General features: G+C 38.7%; 1 protein-coding gene across 10 annotated transcripts in view; it reads right to left on the bottom strand.

Annotated features, from left to right (window-relative positions):
• PDLIM5 (PDZ and LIM domain 5) overlaps nucleotides 1–16290 on the bottom strand; it is a 187540-nt gene extending 171250 nt beyond the window's left edge. For all 10 annotated transcript variants that reach the window (XM_033105714.1, XM_033105716.1, XM_033105717.1 and 7 more), the window contains exons 1-2: nucleotides 16163–16290; nucleotides 12545–12682 (exon numbers count right to left, since the gene is read on the bottom strand). In XM_033105714.1, coding sequence (XP_032961605.1) covers nucleotides 12545–12640 — 96 coding nt within the window. In that variant the 5' untranslated portion in view covers nucleotides 12641–12682; nucleotides 16163–16290. The remainder of the gene's footprint in view (nucleotides 1–12544; nucleotides 12683–16162) is intronic.
• Nucleotides 16291–18394: the final 2104 nt, after the last annotated feature.

The following is an 18394-nucleotide window of genomic DNA, read 5'->3' as shown; positions in this document are numbered from 1 at the left end:
CACTGTCTGTGAGGGAGTTTTTAGCCAGTAAACAAATAACCGCATTGGAACACCCTCCCTACTCACCTGATCTGGCCCCCAATGACTTCTTTCTTTACCCAAAGATAAAGGAAATATTGAAAGAAAGACGTTTTGATGACATTCAGGACATTAAGAGTAACAGATGGCAGCTCTGATGGCCATTCCAGAAAAAGAGTTCCAAAACTGAAGGGTGGACTAGGCCCTGGCATCCGTGCATAGCTTCCCACATTGAGGTGACAGTACTTTGAAGGTGACCCTAGTGATATTCAGCAGTGAGGTAAGTAGCACTTTTTCTAGGATGGGTTCGCAAACTTAATTGTCAGATCTCACATAGCCTGTGATCTCTTTCAGAAATACATACAAACTTGGCTGTCAGTAGCGAAAACTGACATTTATTCCCAAAAATAGAGTATACTTGTTAAAGCACTACTTATTACTACTAAGTGTGACTAGTTTCAAATCCTAAGCCTAACCAATTACTGGCAGTGTAACTTCAGGCATGTTATTTAACTTCTCTCCTCAGTGTCTTCAACTGCAAATCAGACTTAAAATCGTACTTCCTCAGAGGGGTGTGATGAAGATTGAACAATCGAACACGTGCAAAACACCTACAGCAGGGCCCAGACAATAACAAGGGATCAGTAAATGTTAGCAGACCTAATTTCGCCGAAAATGAGACCTAATCGGAAAATAAGCCCTACCATGATTTTTCAGGATGCTCGTAATATAAACCCTACCCAAAAATAAGCCCCAGTTAAGATCATCAGCCAGATGGACGCATTCAGTACGTCCACTGCAACACACGACATATGTATTGAATTTAAAATATTAAAACATAATTATATATAAATAATATTGGCATTAATACTTAAAATAAACTATAATAAAATTATAATTAAGTATTTGTAAATATCCAAGCAGGCACCGTTGGAAGAGAGGTAAATGCCTATGTAAACATTTGAACTCAAGACTTATTGTTGAACGACCAATTGGAGTACAGACACAACACACGAATAACGTGTACACTTGATAACAAACAAACGTGGTTGTGTCTAATATGAATCTTCATAATTCAATACATCACGTGTTGTAATGGACGTACTTAATGCACTCATGTGAAATAAAGAAACGTTTTCTGAATTTTGATGCCTGCTATTTTTCATAGCTTTTGTGTGGACCATCATTCTTAACTGTCACCATTCTTGTTGTCACTCCTGTCTCGTAAGTCTTCAGTTAACACTTGATTTAATGGTCGATTTAAAGGGAATAACATTTTGACCCCCAGACAAGATGAGTGCAAAAAGAAAGAGCTATTCCGTCGAGTACAAAAAAGAAATCATGGAGGACTCCCGAGGCAAGAATCTTATGGCTTTCTGCAAAGAGAAGAAGTTGGATCTCCAAATGGTCCGTAAACGGCGAGCAGAGTACAATAACCTCAGTTAACAGGTGGATGAGGGAAATGCCAAGAAGATCAAGTGTGTATCAGGTCGACAACCATTATTTCCTGAGCTGGACGACATCATCTGTGAATGGACTGCTGACAGGAAAGCAAAGGCTTTGGTTGTGTGCAGGGCTGATATTCAAGCATTTGCCCTTGCAATGGCACCACAGTTAGAAATATCCCCAGAAGAATTCAAAGCATCACAACACTGGCTGGATGGCTTCCTGCAGCAATGTGAACTGTCTCTAAGATCGACAACACTGTTCAAGCTGGAAGATACTGAAGTTATTAAACGTGCACTTGCATGCAAGTCCTTTGTTGATGGCATCGCCTTTTCTAAATACCAATTCTCCAACATGATTGCTATGGATGAAAATGCAGTGTTTATGGGCCAAGGATCTCAAATGATAACCGCTCAGAGGGGAGCCTCATCAATCTACATTCCCTCCACTGGTTACAGAAGGGCACGCGTTACCTGTATTTTGGCAACTCATCTGGATGGAAAGAAAGCCCCACTTCTAATCATCACTAAGGGCAAGAAAGACAAGGTTGAACGTGTTTCAGGCATTTATGTTCTTGAAACCGAAAAGGCCTGGTGCACACAAGCAGTTATAAGGAAGTGGGTCGATTTAATGCTGCCACTTGTTTTGTGAGGTGGCCAAAGAGGTCTGCTAGTCTGGGATTCAGCCAGCACTCACCGCGCTAAAGACACGAAGAACTTCCTTGCAGAGAGAAGAATCGATCAAATACTGCTTCCCGCAGGAATGACTGCCTATCTCCTGACTCTTGATATTGCAATAAACAAGCCATTCTAGGACCATTTGCGCATGGAAATCAATGACTACAATGAAAATAGAATGGAGAGAAATCAGCGTGGAAACTTTGAGAAGCCTAGCCTGCAAGAAGTTGTGACTTGAGTGAAGAATTCCTGGGATAAAATCACTGACAGCTGTGTTGCCAATGCACTACGAGCAGGCTACATGGACAAGAAGTGCTGATTTCAGGAGAGCTCTATTGCTGAACATGAGAGATTGGGGCCAATGGTTCTACAGGAAACGGAGTCGCAGGAAATTCAAGCCGGAATTCAGGTTTGGAGAGCTATGACGATGTTCCAGAAGACAACGACATGACTGTATTTGAAAAAATGTAGATTTTTGTACATGAATAAATGTAGATTGTTCTACATGAAAAAATAAGGCATCCCCTGAAAATAAATCCTAATGCATCCTGTGGAGCAAAATTTAATACAAGACCCGGTCTTATTTTCAGGGAAATACAGTATTTTCATTATTATTATTATTTAATACTGCAAAGAAAGGAGACCCAACTGAGCTGGAACAGTCAAACATTTCAAGGAGCACCTATTATGTGAATATGCCTTGAAGGACGGGGAGGGCTTTCGAGGGAAGAGCAAATAACGACAGTGTGCATAAAGAAACCAAGACCTTCGTGGCTTAAAGGGGGCATCCTGCACTACAAACTCAGTTACATTAAGTAGGCCCACTTATATGTGCAGCCCAACTACCAGCAGAGGAGTTAAGCAATAATTCAGTGGATAACAGAAGCCCTTATGGTTCTTAAACAAGGCCATAATGCATTAAATGTAGGATTTCAGAATTCCTGCCTGGGCAAGGTGTCAGCCTGAGGATGAGGAACCAGCCTAACGAGGGGAAAAGCCATTGACAAAATCTGGAAACACCTTTGCCTGCCAAAATATCAAAGTATCACTCTGAAAATTGGATACCAACTAACTAGAATCTTCCACAACAAATACAGGTACCTATAAACAGAAATGCATGGTATAAAAAAATCAAAAGAACCATTTGTAGACTATTTGGAAGTTAGCAGGGTAGAGAGATTTCAAGAGAATGTTCAAAATCATGAAAATTACATGTGTAACAATATTTGCATTTACATATAAACTTCTTCCTCCAGAATATTTATAAGGCTTCCTAGTTAAGGGATAAAGTTTGTGTTCTAATGGATATTTGTCCTGCAGTATCTTTTCTCAAAAAGAAAAATACTTTCAGAACATATCCACAATCTCCTTTGGCTAGTATTACACAATCTGACTAAACTTTTTAATTTTACCGTCTCTAAAAGTTACTATCTCAAAAATCATTTGAGTAATACTGGACCAATAATTGGATCCTCAATGGAACCGAGCCACAGCATCTAAATCCCTGAAGAAATAATTGTAAATGGCATTCAATTGTTAATGTCATTAAAATAACACTTCCACTTTTGGAAATTTACCCAAGACAATTACCACAGTGGCCACTGCTAAATCAATTTTTGGATCCTGGAAAGAAAATGTTTAACAAGTCACAGAATTCAAACAACAAATGGTGCAAATTCTTATTTAGTTCCAAACTCCTCTCATCACATTTAAAAATTTACAGCAACACACTAAAGAAACATTCGCCTTCCCCCATCATTAAGCGCATAAAATACAAATATCCCTGGCATCCTTACTGTTTTTGTCACCAAAGTTACCAACATATACACTCTGCTGCTAACACCCAAGTAGAATGAACAAACTGTATTGTGCCACACCTTAGTATGCTTTCAGAATGCTTGACTCACTATGCTATGGAACACTCTATAAACCTTTGTGACTTCAGTTAAGCTAATAAAGGCTGATAGGGAAACACAGTGAGGTTCCTAAGGATGAATTGTACCGTGCCTCAGGAATATGCAGAACACTTCACTATGGGCAGTCTCCTTGTCACAGCACTGCAAGGGAGCTGGAGAAGAGTGCGATTCTAAATTACCCACTATATCAAGCTACTGAAGAAACTCCGAAGGTAACAACCTTAAATCTATTAAATATAATTTGCTTAATTTGTAATTTGTCAGAAAGTCTATGACAGGGCACTATGCCAAAAACTGTTGCACACAAAAAAAATCTTTCACCATGTAATTGGAAGTAATACATTAACAGAGAGAGGATATCCGAGAGAGGATATCTGTTTAGAAATGAGAAATAAATGAGAGATAACTATTAACCAAAGCTCTGGAAAAAATTCTAATAATATTATAGCATCTCTAGAAACTAATAAAACCCACTTAAAGAAGACTAGCATGTTTTTATTTCATATATTCTCATGCAAAATAGAAAACAATGAATTACTCAAAAACATAGAGTACTTAGCAGAACACCTGTGATAAGCCCTGTAAAAAGGAGAAAGGTAGAATAGAGGCCCATCTGATTGGAAAAGACCAAAGTCTACTGAAATGCATGCCAGCACAGGTATGAGGAAACCAGCATTCTCATATCGTGGGTAGGAGTGTCTCTATAGAGATATTTGGCAATATCAATCAAAATCACAAATGCACACAACCCTTTGAGCAATTCCATTTCTAGGAATTTATCTGACGGAAATGTTCATATATATGCAAAAAAAAGAGTGTGTGTGTGCACGCACACAAAAATTACACTGCAGTGTCACCAAAAGAAAAAGACTGGAAACAACCTAATTGTCCATCAATATAAACTGGTTAAATCATGATTAAATCCAAACAATGCAGATGTACAGAAAGAATGATGATATATTTACTGATTTGGGGTTAAGTGCAAATACCAAAAAATAAGTAGTTTTTTAAGGATGTTATTTGTGTTGAAAAGGGGAGTGGTGAGGGTACATACGTATTTACAGATATCTGTATAGATTCTCTGTGGAAGTCTACACAAGAAGCCACTAACACCTGTTGCTTCCGGTAGAGGAAATGGAGAGCAACAGGACACTCTTTCCTATGAACCCTACTGTATATTTGAATTTCAAACCATACAAATGTCATACCTAAAGAAAAGCATAAATTAATCAACTTTAAAAGGGGGAAAGGGTGAAGGGTTAAAAAGATTTCTGAAGTACAATGACTGTCCTGTATTTGTCCTTTAATTGTCCCAATAAAGAACTGTTCTCATTTTGGCTTTTCAAAAATTGCCTCTTTCTTTTCTCCTTCTACCTAACTTGCTGTGCTTCATTCCCTTCTGTCAACTTTCCCAGTTAATCTTACGCTCCTCCATTTAGGTCTATCAGGACAGCTGCTGCAATTGCTTACTTAGCCTTGCTGGGAGCACTAAACGCCAGAGGTTGATGAACTTTGTTCCAGTAATTGTCACATAAAATGGGCAACAACATAACATCAGCAGTAAGAGAAATCTGAATGTTTACAGAAGGGTAGATAATTCCACTTATGCAACAGAAAGAAAAAAAATAAGGTGAAGGAAGAGGGGGAAAGTAACCATATCATCTGAGAGATTCAGTTTTAACATTATTACAAAAAATTCTTCCAAAACTAACTTTAAACACTCATTCAATATTATCTGTCCTATCCATTCATATTTTATTACCCCCCCAAAAAAACCTTAATAAAAACAGAATACCTGTGCTAGAAAAGTGACTTTTCCACTCTGTAATTTAAAAACACCAACCTTACGTTCCCCAACTTACATGATACAATGGCTCTGCATCTAGCATACCTAAATTAGGGGTCACTAAGATCACTGTTCATTAGTTGCCTAAACTAGTGTTTTTGCTTTGCATTTCCATTATTATGTCATTTATTTGCAAATGCATACATACGTTAACATTTCATATGCTAGGGTACTGTATGGCCAAGTTTTATATCATATACTCATTATTTCTACACCTTAAAATTTTAAGCAAAGGCCTAGTCTCACCTGCTAAAGCTGAAACATAATTATCCCTTATGAGATGCCAAAGAAACAACGCTTTCTTGTCCAGAGCAAGCGTTTGCTTCTAGATTAAGTCCTAGCAGATTCTCCCCTCCATGCTGTTGTAACTAGGAGAAAGGCCATGACTGGTCCTAAAGCCTCTGGGAACCTAAGTAAGAACTACTGAAAACAGGATGGTTCGGACAAAGACACCTGGTTCCCTGTATATTCACACTGCAGCCTGACCAATAACCATCATAAAGAAAAGCTCTCTGCCTTGCAAGTTCTCAAAAATAACTGACAATAAGTCTATAGGCTTCAGTGTACACAGTTTTAGTAAGTAAATACTAGACTTAACTCATGAGGAGGTGAAGAGGTTTTATGAAAATCTCCTTTACTTAGATCTAAAGTGCTATTCTTACATTACCCAATCTCTACAATATTGTTTCCTTTATCAGATACCAAAGGCCTGCAAAGCAGTAAAAATCCTCTGATTTTACCTAATAACTTTCCAAAATGTTCAACATTCATTAAAATTTAAAAATGAAAGCCCTTTTTTCTAAAACTATTAATTTATAACAACATACTGATAAGATTTTCATTTCTTTACAAATAACAGACCAGAAAAACATCTTCAGAATTACCTGGACATTCTTGACCGATGTGACCACAATGATAGAAAACTGCCACATGGGAAAAGACAAGTCACTAAGCCCCACACAAAAGGGAACTAGTACTTCAAATGCAGAGAGTGAGCATACACGTGAAATACATATTATGTAGTTATACAAACTAAATTATTAACGTTCCATCTTGGCATAATGACAGGGTAGTTGGGAGGGAATGTAAAAGAAAAATACTCAACAGCTTAAAATTAACAATGGGCCCATTTATTGAAGGTAGGATGGTTCTCCCATTTTGGCTGGAGAAGACAGAAAGGCTCTTTCTACCCTCCTGCAGGAGGGAAACTCTGCAGCTGGCCCATCTGGAGAATGACTCAACTATATTCATGGCTTCACTCAGAGTCAAGCAATGGCAAGAAAAGTCTTCATCTTCACTTGGCACCGAAAACCAACACAGAGAAATGTTGACTTTGAGGTGTTCAAATTTCATTCTTCAAAGACCAATTCGATTAATTTCTCCTGTCGGAAGCTAACCCCCATGAATACAAAAGATCTACGCCCACTGAAACTGAGAAACACTTATCTATATCTTTGCCATTTCATCAAACACTGTCTTGTGATAGACAGGTCTCATGACACTGTCTAGTACTGTACTTATTGCTTTTCTCCGCAAGCTTTTTACTCCCAATACTCTGTATCTTCTTCAATGGCTTCTAGGAAGTATTCTTTTAACTGCTGAATAAATGAATTCACAGCAAAGTGTTTCACAGCTCTATTTTTCTCTGTTCTGTTATACTCTCAAACGGCTCCATACTCCAGGAAATAATAAGTATCTTCTGCTTTTCAAATCCAACTAAAATCTTATCTAAGGGACGGCCAGATGGCTCAGTTGGTTAGTGTGTGAGCTCTGAACAACAGGGTTGCTTGTTCAATTCCCACATGGGCCAGTGAGCTGCCCCCCTCCACAACCAGATTGAAGACAACGAGCTGCTGCTGAGCTGCCAGTGGGATGGACGGATGGCTCAGTTGGTTAGAGCAGGAGCTCTTAACAACAAGGTTGCCAGTTCAATTCCCGCATGGGATGGTGGGCTGTGCTCCCTGCAACTAAAGATTGAAAACGGTGACTGGACTTGGAGCTGAGCTGCGCCCTCCACAACTAGATTGAAAGACATGCCTTGGAGCTGATGGGCCCTGGAGAAACACACTGTTCCCCAATATTCCCCAATAAAAAATTAAAAAATAAAATAAAAAAATAAAAATAAAAAAATAAAATCTTGTCTAAGTTGGTAACAACTGATCCCGTCCTAACTCTTGAGAATCAAAGTTATTATCTGGTTATTAAAATGTCTGATTTCCTTATCTGCTAAAGAAACATTACAGATGTGTTTATTGAGAAATGAGGCATCAACTTCAGGAAATCCAACTATTGGCATTTAAGGAAAAAAAAACTTTTAACATCACACATCAGAAAATAACACAACAGAGTACTTCAACTTTCGGATACTGTATTTAAAAGATGTAATCCACAAATATATCATCCTTCCTGTAATGCCATCATGAGAAACATCAACTTGCGAAAATACAGCCTTGAATTGTGAAACAAGTCTCCTGTTTCTTATAAAATATACTGGCAAAGACCAACAAACCCACACAGTTACTATGAAACCCATCCCCACATTCCATGGCTTCAAGGCAATTCCATAAATACATCCTTCAAAGATAAAAAGAGCCTGCAAACTCCTGTAGCCAACACTCCATTTTAAGAATAGGAAACTGAAGACAATGACACGTGATCATGCAGTTACAGCAATCCAAGAATCATTTCAAGTTTGCAGGAATTACTAATCTTACATTAGAAATAAACCTATCAAAAAAGAATGCAAAATTCATACAATGTAGGTGATGAACAAATTTCAGTGAACTGTTAAAATTTTATAGTCTGTATGCTGTAAGATACAAGTCATATTCATATGAGGGTAACAATAAAATATCAAGAAAACAGGATGTTCAAGTCCCAGCCAACGGCTTATTTATCTCAAATACATTTGATATCACAGAGTTCCGATGTTATAAGGGAACATAAATAACCCTTTTGAGTTCAACATAATAACTGACCAGAGGAAAAACTGCACTTTTGAACTCTGAATATAAAGATGCAGCTTCCTAGCTAAGCACAAACTTGTGATTTCTTTTCAATTCCAAAAGACTGTAATATATATATATATATATATATATATGTATGTATGTAACAGTTATGTCCCCTACAATTATGGAGGATTTGGTATCTCAAGTCTCTAAATATGTTTTTTAATTTGATAATAATATTATTGTAAAACAACTGAGAGAATACTATGTGCCAGGCCTTGGTAAGAGTTTCACACAAACTATTAAAATAAGAGAATCACTAAATTACATGTTATAAGGCATGCTTTCAGGTTTTAATTGCTGCTTGATGCTATTAATTAATCTGGTGACCTCTGAAATATATCCCAATAATTTTACATAATTAAGGCAGAATAAATATAGCCAGAGAACCAATTAAGTATTACATTAATAATCTTACCACAGCAATATAAATTAGCTACCAGGCACACATCTTTATTAGGCAATGTTACTAGGCATATTTGAACCACACAAGGGGTTAAAAATAACTACAATGAAAGGCCAAGAGCCTAGCAGCTCAGTTGAGCCAACATTCCCCTCCCTCCCCCCCCATCCTCTGGAGTCCAGAATGAATTGCATGCCCCACTGCACAAGGCCCAAGAAGGTCACAAGAGATGGCAGAGACTTTTGTAAGAGAACAGAAATAACTCAGCAGCTTTGTTACGGGTAGTTTCTTTTAATCAGTATGTTCAAAATCCTTTAATTAGCACTCTGTCTACACAAGGAAAGCATTTCTTCTGTGCCAGGGGAGGGCATGGATGTATGTACACAGTGTTCTGTTTTATCAGCATCACAACATGGAGCAAGGCCCCAAACAGGCTGCCAGGGAACTGAAGCACAGAAAACTTTGTAAAAGTCCTGGTGCCACATATTTACATACCATTTGCATTTCTATGACCAAACAAGATGATTAAGTTTGTTTCATTTAAGCATCAATTTATTTCTGGACTTTTCTCCAGCAAAAATGGAAGTATTTTAATTGAATAAGTTTTTTTAGTCCATTATTACAAAGTAAGATAAGTCATGCTTTATATAAAATAATGTTAACAGAATATAAAAACAGACAATCAAATACTGTCCCTTTCTTCATAATCAATCTTCAGTAGGAGAAAAAAAATAAAACACTGCCTCGCTCAAATAGGAATAAATCACAAGACAAGTTTTCACATGGATGCTTTACATTTAAAATGTCATCCAACCAGAAAAAGTCTTAAAACTTGCAAGCTGGATTACATATATGTATTTCCTCATACAATCTGAAAAACTGAAATCAAGACAGGTATCAGTGATTAATTATAACTATTTGAAAATCCCAGCCAAGAAACAGGAATTGGTAACTATTTTAAAATCCAGGGCCAAGAAAACATCATTAGTAAGCTGGGATTTGCAGTATTTTAACAGAGATATGTAAGTGTTACAAACTTATGTTTAATCTTTCAAAGTCAAGTTGGATATACACTGTAAGAATTGGTGTATATACACATATTTATACAAATACACATACATAATTAAACAATAGTCTTCTAAATATCTGATTATAGAAACAATCTACTTAAATGTTAGATAAAATTTATTAGGGAGGCAGCATAGCACAACCATAAGCCAGTTCTTCCACACCAACTATGAGCTCTGTACAATGGGAATAATACCATTATTTCACAGATTGGTAGTACAATTAAGTGAGATGATGCATGCAAAGCAATTGGCAAAAATGCCAAAATTTTCTGGTAAGGTTGTGGGGGGCGAGGGGGGATAGGTCTTTTAATGCATGGCACAAAAGTGTGAATTGGCACAACCTATCAAAATTACACATACACACACACAAGGTCTGACAATTAAGTTCACAAACTTGATTCAACGATGTTGCTAACCTTTTTTTGGTTATCCGAGGGAGTATTCATTATGAATTTGTACCAACTGGACAGTTAACCAAGTTGACTACTGGGAAGTGCTGAAAAGGCTGCGTGAAAAAGTTAGACGACCTGAACTTTTCGCCAACAATTCATGACTCTTGCATCACGATAATGCACCAGCTTACACGACATGTCTGTGAGGGAGTTTTTAGCCAGTAAACAAATAACTGTATTGGAACACCCTCCCTACTCACCTGATCTGGCCCCCAGTGACTTCTTTCTTCACCCAAAGATAAAGGAAATATTGAAAGGAAGACATTTTGATGACATTCAGGACATCAAGGGTAATACAACAATAACTCTGATGGCCATTCCAAAAACTGAGTTCCAAAATTGCTTTGAGGATGGACTAGGTGTTGGCGTTGGTGCATAACTTCTCAGGGGGAGAACATCAAAGGTGACCATAGTGATATTCAGCAATGAGGTATGTAGCACTTTTTCTAGGATGAGTTCATGAACTTAATTGTCACTTCGTGTGTGTGTGTGTGTGTGTGTGTGTGTGTGTGTGTGTGTGTGTGTGTTTTATTTATATAAAATGTATCTATGGTATACACTGCAGCACTGTTTGTAATAGCCATATTGGAAACAATATAAATGTTTTCCAACAGAGAACTGGTTAAATGTTACTTCCCTACAAGAGAATTCTACACAGTTGTTGTTTAACCAAACAGAAAACTCTTTATATATTAACAGGGAAAGTTCTCATGTCAAATTGTCGAGAAAAGAGACAGCAAGGTATGGAACAGTGTGTATAATATGCTACCGTACAAGTAAAAGGGGAGTAGATGCTCATGGTTATTTGAAGAGGAAAAAAAAAACCCTCTGGAAAGTTATACAAGTAATTAATAGCAACAGTTATTTATCTATTGGTGATGAAAGTAATACAATGCCTGACACACAGTCAAGCCCATTAATTGAAAGCTTTAATTACTCCCCTCATCATCACCATGAAGACATATCCTTAAAATATATACAAGAATCCATTCAAACTAAATCCATAATGAGGTAAACAGCCAAATTCCAATTATTCATAGACTATCAAGTTGGAGATCTAAGCCCTTCACTTCCTCTTCAAAGGTAAGTAGCTTTTGGCCATTGTACTGCTGGCTACCACTTTCACCAGAAAGTGAGCTGAGGAAATAACACCAAAAACTGTCATTTTATTAATACTGATCAACACTTTTTAATAAACAAGTTTGGAGCTGAAAGGGACCATGACAATCCCATTAGAAAGTGGGACTTTCTAATATTACATATGAAGAAACTAAGTCCCAGAGAATTCCTCAAATTAGTGACAGTTCAAAGATCTGGAGTCTGCCCCTGGTTAAACACTTTCTTTGTTGTTGTTGTTATTTTAAGGAGGACGCAGCTCAAGGTGGCCCACGCAGGGAACGAACTGGTGACCTTGGTGTTAGTAGCACCACACTCTAACCAACTGAGCTAACCGGCTGCCCCTAAACGCTTTCTGTTTTATTTTGAATGAGATGAAGGAAAAATGAAAATAAACGTAATTGAAATTAATTATCCTTGCTAAATTCTCTCCCTCCATATCCTTTATTGCAGGTAACTAACTTTGCTGAGATCAAATCCCATAAGCAATTGTAGCAAGTAGGAGAACAGGTCATCCAGAGAATCAGTCCTTAAGTTCCCAGGACTAAGCATTGAAGGAACATCTGTAATAAAATCTGTAAAGTGTGCTTACACTAGAGATTGTCAGAGGCATGCTGAAATCCTTGCCACCTTGCAGCCGGAAACCCCAAGGAGCTGGGCCAACCAAGGATACACTGTAGTTGCTCATGGTTCTAATGACTCCAAGTCCAATCCCAGAACGTGAAAGAAACTGTGAAAGAAAATCAGATGGTTAAAAAAAAGTTTATTTGAAGCCCTATTACATATTTAAATGTATTTAATATAAATCCAACTAAATTCAGTGTTTTGTTTTGGGGGGCATGAGAGGATACAGAGGATAAGTCTACATTAAGTTCTTATTTCAGTCTAAGAAAACGTATCTATGAGCTAATATACAATTTCTAAACTCAAACCAATTTCCATAGTCTAAAAATTCCACATCAAAATATATTCCTAGACAGTTGATCAATTTTACCGCTTGCTACAATTCGTGGCTTCTTGCATACAAAACAAACTTTAACTCAAAGTATTTTACAACACTTTGTTATACACTGAAGAAAAAGATTTTATTTCAGGTTTCATTCAAAATGATTTTCTCCTTTCTGTTACCTCATGCATTCTTTTGCCTGCAGTTAACAAGATCCTTCAATTGTACTTCCTTAAAGTCTAAATCACACTAACATATGAAAAGGGCTGCAAATTCATACATCTTCATTCCTGCTTTCCAAGTACTAAATTCTTTAAAATGAGTTGTTTTTAAAGCACAAAATTATTCTCTCCAATCATAAACTATAACTTGTATATCCTTTATAGGGAGGTGATATTTTCCACACTTAAATATTTACTTTTTCTTCAGACAGGCAATAACAGGTAATACCCCAGCACAGTGATACTTCGGTCAAAACCTGTTTTCTGTTCACACACACACTTCATCAGGCAAAGGAGAGCGTGAACACTGACCACACGTTAAAAGTGACAGAGAGTAGTATATATAGGTTGGTGCAAAAGTAATTGCGGTTTTTGCATTATTTTTAACCTTTTAAACCGCAATTACTTTTGCACCACCTAATAGCTAATCTTAAATGCATAAAAGGGAATTGGAGCTTTAGAAAAGAACCAGCACTTCAGTGTTCGCTTTCTTGTATGTTTTGCTGTAAGTGGACTCATCATGACTCTTATAGTAGTACTTTTACATGATAAAAAATCTAAAGAAAAAAAGTATGACATGGAGTTCGGTACTGGTTGTTATGGTGGTTATATGTCGGTGGGAGAATGGGAAGAATGGAGATTTTCTAAAATGTAATACTAAAAATGAGATTTCCCTCTTTAAAAATATTTTAAATATAACAGATGTATAATTTAATAATTTTAAAACTTTTTTTTAAAAAAGCTGCTTAAGACACACTTCCTTGGAAAATCTATGCTGTTCGACCAAATTATCACCTTGTATTACCTGTCTTACAATATTTTTTCATTTTTTTAACCCATGTAAAATTTCTATCCCATCACATCAAAATTGAAAGTGGCAGATGTAGATATCCGAACCACTGGCTATATTAAAAGCAAACCGAACCACTGGCTATATTAAAAGCAAACAGATTCCATCTTTTCATAAGAGGAAAATGAGGCAAAACTTGCAACTAAGTCTGGTTCTTAAATAAAAATTAAATCAGTGAATATCTTCATGGCATCTACCTAGAAACTAAAGAAGCTTTCCCTCTGGCATGGTAGTATACTCAACTACTAAGCAATTAACACATTACTGCAGTACTGATGTAATAGGCACAGGACACTAGGCAAGACCCAAGGCCAAGGCAGAAGTCAAACTGGTATTAGGCTGGTGCAAAAGTAATTGCGGTTTAAAAGGTTAAAAATTGCAAAAACCACAAAATTACTTTTGCACCAACCTAATAGATAACATGAAAAACAAACAGTAAGGAAGTAATAAAGGGCCGTATATAATTTGTCTTCCTGCCATAATAAAAGAGTTTCATAGAACTAGTAGAGAAAGACTGTTTTCATATTGGCATACCAGACAAATCAGAAGTGTATAAAGCCAACAGATATGCCACACGCAGCCCGCCCCTTCCCCCCTTTTTAATCTTTAACTTTTGTCAAGAGAAGTATGTGAAAGTTAGGCTCAACTTCTGGCCCCACTGTTCCCTACAAGAAAATGCATTTATGTATCTAGCATATACATGCAACTTGCCCTTTACTTGGAAGTTCCCTTCCTGACTTCTCCCATTTGCTATGAAAATTTCTAGCACTGGCAAGGTCATAGCCACACTAAACAACCACTGCGTCATCTCATTTCTAGTCAATGCTGTTTCATTTCTAGTATTCTCCCTCTGCTAACTTCATTTGCCTTAAATATTCTGATCCCTAAGCAATGGTAATATTATTGGCCTTTTCCTGGTCTCCTCCATTCGATTACTAGTGACCAAACTCTGCCTAAAATAACAAGCAGGCAAAAAATAAAGCCTACTCTGCTTTCAAACACGTAGAAAATGTTGGAACTTCCGTATAGTTCTGGATTTTCTCTTAGGGAAAGTTCAAACAATGTCTTCGCTTTAACTTGGGAAGGAAGCTTGGTTAGTTCCCACACTCCTATCCCAGCTTCTTTGGTGGGTGAGAACGGGGAAAGGAGAACCCTTGATGAAATAAATGCTCAGGCCAACAGAAACGGTCTGAAATTAAAGAGCAATATCTTGAGATGCTCTTTTTCCCCAGAATGAGAGACAGTGGAGTTAGAGCTGAAGAACGAAGGCCACAGGCACAGGATGATACTACTAGCAGCCAAAGAGACAGTTTTCCAGCAGATGTTCACGCCTAAGCCCTGTTTGCCAAATAAGGCTCCCGAGCCGGCTGTTTCCGTGGCAGGCGGGTTCCGACGTCCTCACGGTCAGGAAGGCGGACTTGGGATAGGATCTGGCGATCACACCCTAGACCTGCCCTGCCCACCGCAGCCACGAATTTTCTGTCCAAGTTCTGCCCTTGGCCACACGCCCTTCCTTTTTCCACTTATTGTCAAACGCACTGAGGGCACAGTCTTATAAAAGCCCCAACAAGCACCCAAGTCGTTAATACATCTGGCGCTCACTACAGATTTGTTTTTTTAAACCAGCTTTATTTCCGGACGCAGGGAAGTGTTCCCCAAACAGTTTTCACAATCCTAAATATTTGGGTGGAAATAAATGCTTCCCAGTAGCGTGAAAGCAAAAACTAACCCGCCATTCCAGTGTAGTCCCGCTTCCCCATACCTCCAAGAGATTCCCGCAAGACCTGGATGGACCCGGACGCCAAGGTGGGTGCCCGGCGACGCCCGGAGCCGGCCGGTGGGTCCGTGCAGGGCGCCCGGGGGCCCTTCAGCGCCCGCCTTCGCCACCCCCGGCGCCCCGCTCCCGTGTCCCTGCCGCCGCCTCGCTTGTCCCGCTCGGCCCGGACTCCGGGAACTTCCAGTGCCCCGGGTCCACTCCCACTCCGCCCTTTCCCGGGCGCTCCTCTTCCCACGCCGCTCTCCCACCTCCGCCGCTCCGCGTCCAGAAAGCACCTGAGAAGCCACCCCCGCACTAGGCGCGCCCCCTCCTCCTCCCCAGCTGGGATCCCCTCGCGCGCGGCGGACGGCAACCGCTTCTTTCCATCCTCCGTACTGCGGACCAGAGATGCGCATCCCCAGCTGGAGGCCACTCACCTCGGGTCCGGCACCGCGCTGCGTCCGCCTCAAACGAGCGCTGACAAGTGATTCGCGGTGCGTACGCCGACCTCCCAGCCCGCGGGAACTTCCGCCTCCAAGCTCTCCCCGGCCCCGCCCCCGAGCCCGGGCACGCCCTCTCCGCTCCGGGCCACACCCCTGGGCCGGGCCAGGCGGCGCGGCGCCGGCCGAGAACGCTTTGGAGTTGCCCAGCGCTCGGGCTTGCGGGGGCGGGCGGAACACGCCACGGAAAAACGCTTGCGCTACCGAGTTTCGGTGGGAGTAGTCTTGGAGGTTTTCGAGCAGTTACCGGGCAAAGGTCTGCTCCGCGCGTCTCGTTTGCAGTGGATGCATTTCTCTCTCCAGAAATTTTGGATTGGAAAGCAGTTGCTCTGGCTAAAAATAGAAGGGAGCTTTCGATAAATCCCTATCTATGCAAGTTCAGTAGCTATTGCCTGTTTTCTTGAGAGAGATTTATAGGTCCTGAGAAACGCAAACCCTGAAATCTGCTTGTCAGGAAGGTGAAAATTAGTAACTTTAATATCTAGAAGTTAAATCCTGTGATCACATCAGAAGACAGTGATAAAGAACAGCTGCCCAAAGTGGTTCAACCACTATATCCTAAGCTTATTTTTCTACGTCCAAATCAATAATAGTCCACTTCAATAGTCCAGTTTCAATAAAGTTGCCCAAGAAATGTATTCATAAATAAACTTGACTAATATTTAGTGAACATACGGAAAGTAACTTGACTTCTTTAAATGGAGTTGGCTTATATATAAAATGTGAAAAGGACAATTTTTAACCAAGGGACATGTAAAGCAAGAATCAACTTCATGGGGTCCGTGAATCCCTTAGAAGTACAAACAAAATTCTAGAGAAGGTCCAAAACTGTGTGTCGAAAAGGGTAACCACATGTGGCTATTGAACTTTTGAAATTTGGCTACTGGGACTGAGCCATTGATTTTTTGTTTGTTTGTTTTACGTAAGTTTAACAAATTTGAATTTAAGAACTGAAGCAGGGTAACCTATTTCCATTAAACACAACTTTATTGTTTAGGTAGGAATAGATTTCACTTTACCATTGAAAATTTACTGCTAAATTGAGATACGATAGAAGTGAAACAATGGATTTCAAGGACTCAATGTGAAAAATATAAAATACCTCATTAATAATTTTATATTGACCTCATGTTGAAGTGATAAAGTCTTTGTATTTAGTCAAATACATTATTAATGTGGAAAGTAATAAATTTAAAATTACCTATGTGACTAGCATTATATTTTTATTGAATAGCGCTGGTCCACATCTTTCATCACATTCTTCAAAAGTTTATGTTGGAGGGAAGGATTTCCTAATGTGAGAGCTGATTTACAAAGTGCTTTAATATAAGTTATCATGTTTGACATCTCCCCCCAAAATTAAATAAATAATAACAATAGCTGCCATTTACAAATATCTGCCATGTGCTGGAAAGTGTGATAGTCCTTACAATAAGACAAATTTGCTGCTGATACAGTTCATTTGAGCCTGTATCAACAAAGGTGGACTAAAGACATCAATAACTACAGGTGGTATATGAAAGTATCACCAGACGTAAATATCTTGAGGTGATGAAGAAGAATTGAGAGTGAGTGTTGCTTACTTATGCAAATTAAATTTTAGCCCACAGATGCTAGCCTGCCTCTGAGTTCACCTCCTTCTCCTACCACAGTTTAAAGCCTGAGGTATAGAGTAAATGAACCAAATTAAGGTGTGATGCATTGACTGATATTCATCCAAGTGTCCTCCAAAGAACCAACTGCATCAAGATGACATGGGCGGCTTGTAAAAATTGCGTTTTCCTGGGTCCAACCCAGACCCAGGATCCTTGCAGATAGGTCCCAGGAATCTGTCTTTTTAATAAACACTTCCTCCCCCCACCACACCCCCCAGGTAATTATTAAACTACAATATTTAAAAACAATTCGTTAGAAATACCCCTATATCCCCAATTTACTGTGTTTCATGCTTAGGTGAAAACAATGCATCTCAGCAGCAACTTATCTCAGTTCTCTCATCTTAAAGGAAATGATAATTATAAATAACCTTTTGAGGTTATCATGAGGAATAGAAATTATATATACATATATATACACATATGTATATGAATATATATAAAGTATATATATGAATGTATATATGAAGTATATGTATATATGAATATATATGAAATATATGTGTGTATATAT

Source organism: Rhinolophus ferrumequinum, chromosome 5 (assembly GCF_004115265.2).
Source record: "Rhinolophus ferrumequinum isolate MPI-CBG mRhiFer1 chromosome 5, mRhiFer1_v1.p, whole genome shotgun sequence".
Classification (NCBI taxonomy): Eukaryota; Metazoa; Chordata; class Mammalia; order Chiroptera; family Rhinolophidae; genus Rhinolophus; species Rhinolophus ferrumequinum.
This window is presented reverse-complemented; position numbering and strand designations above follow the sequence as displayed.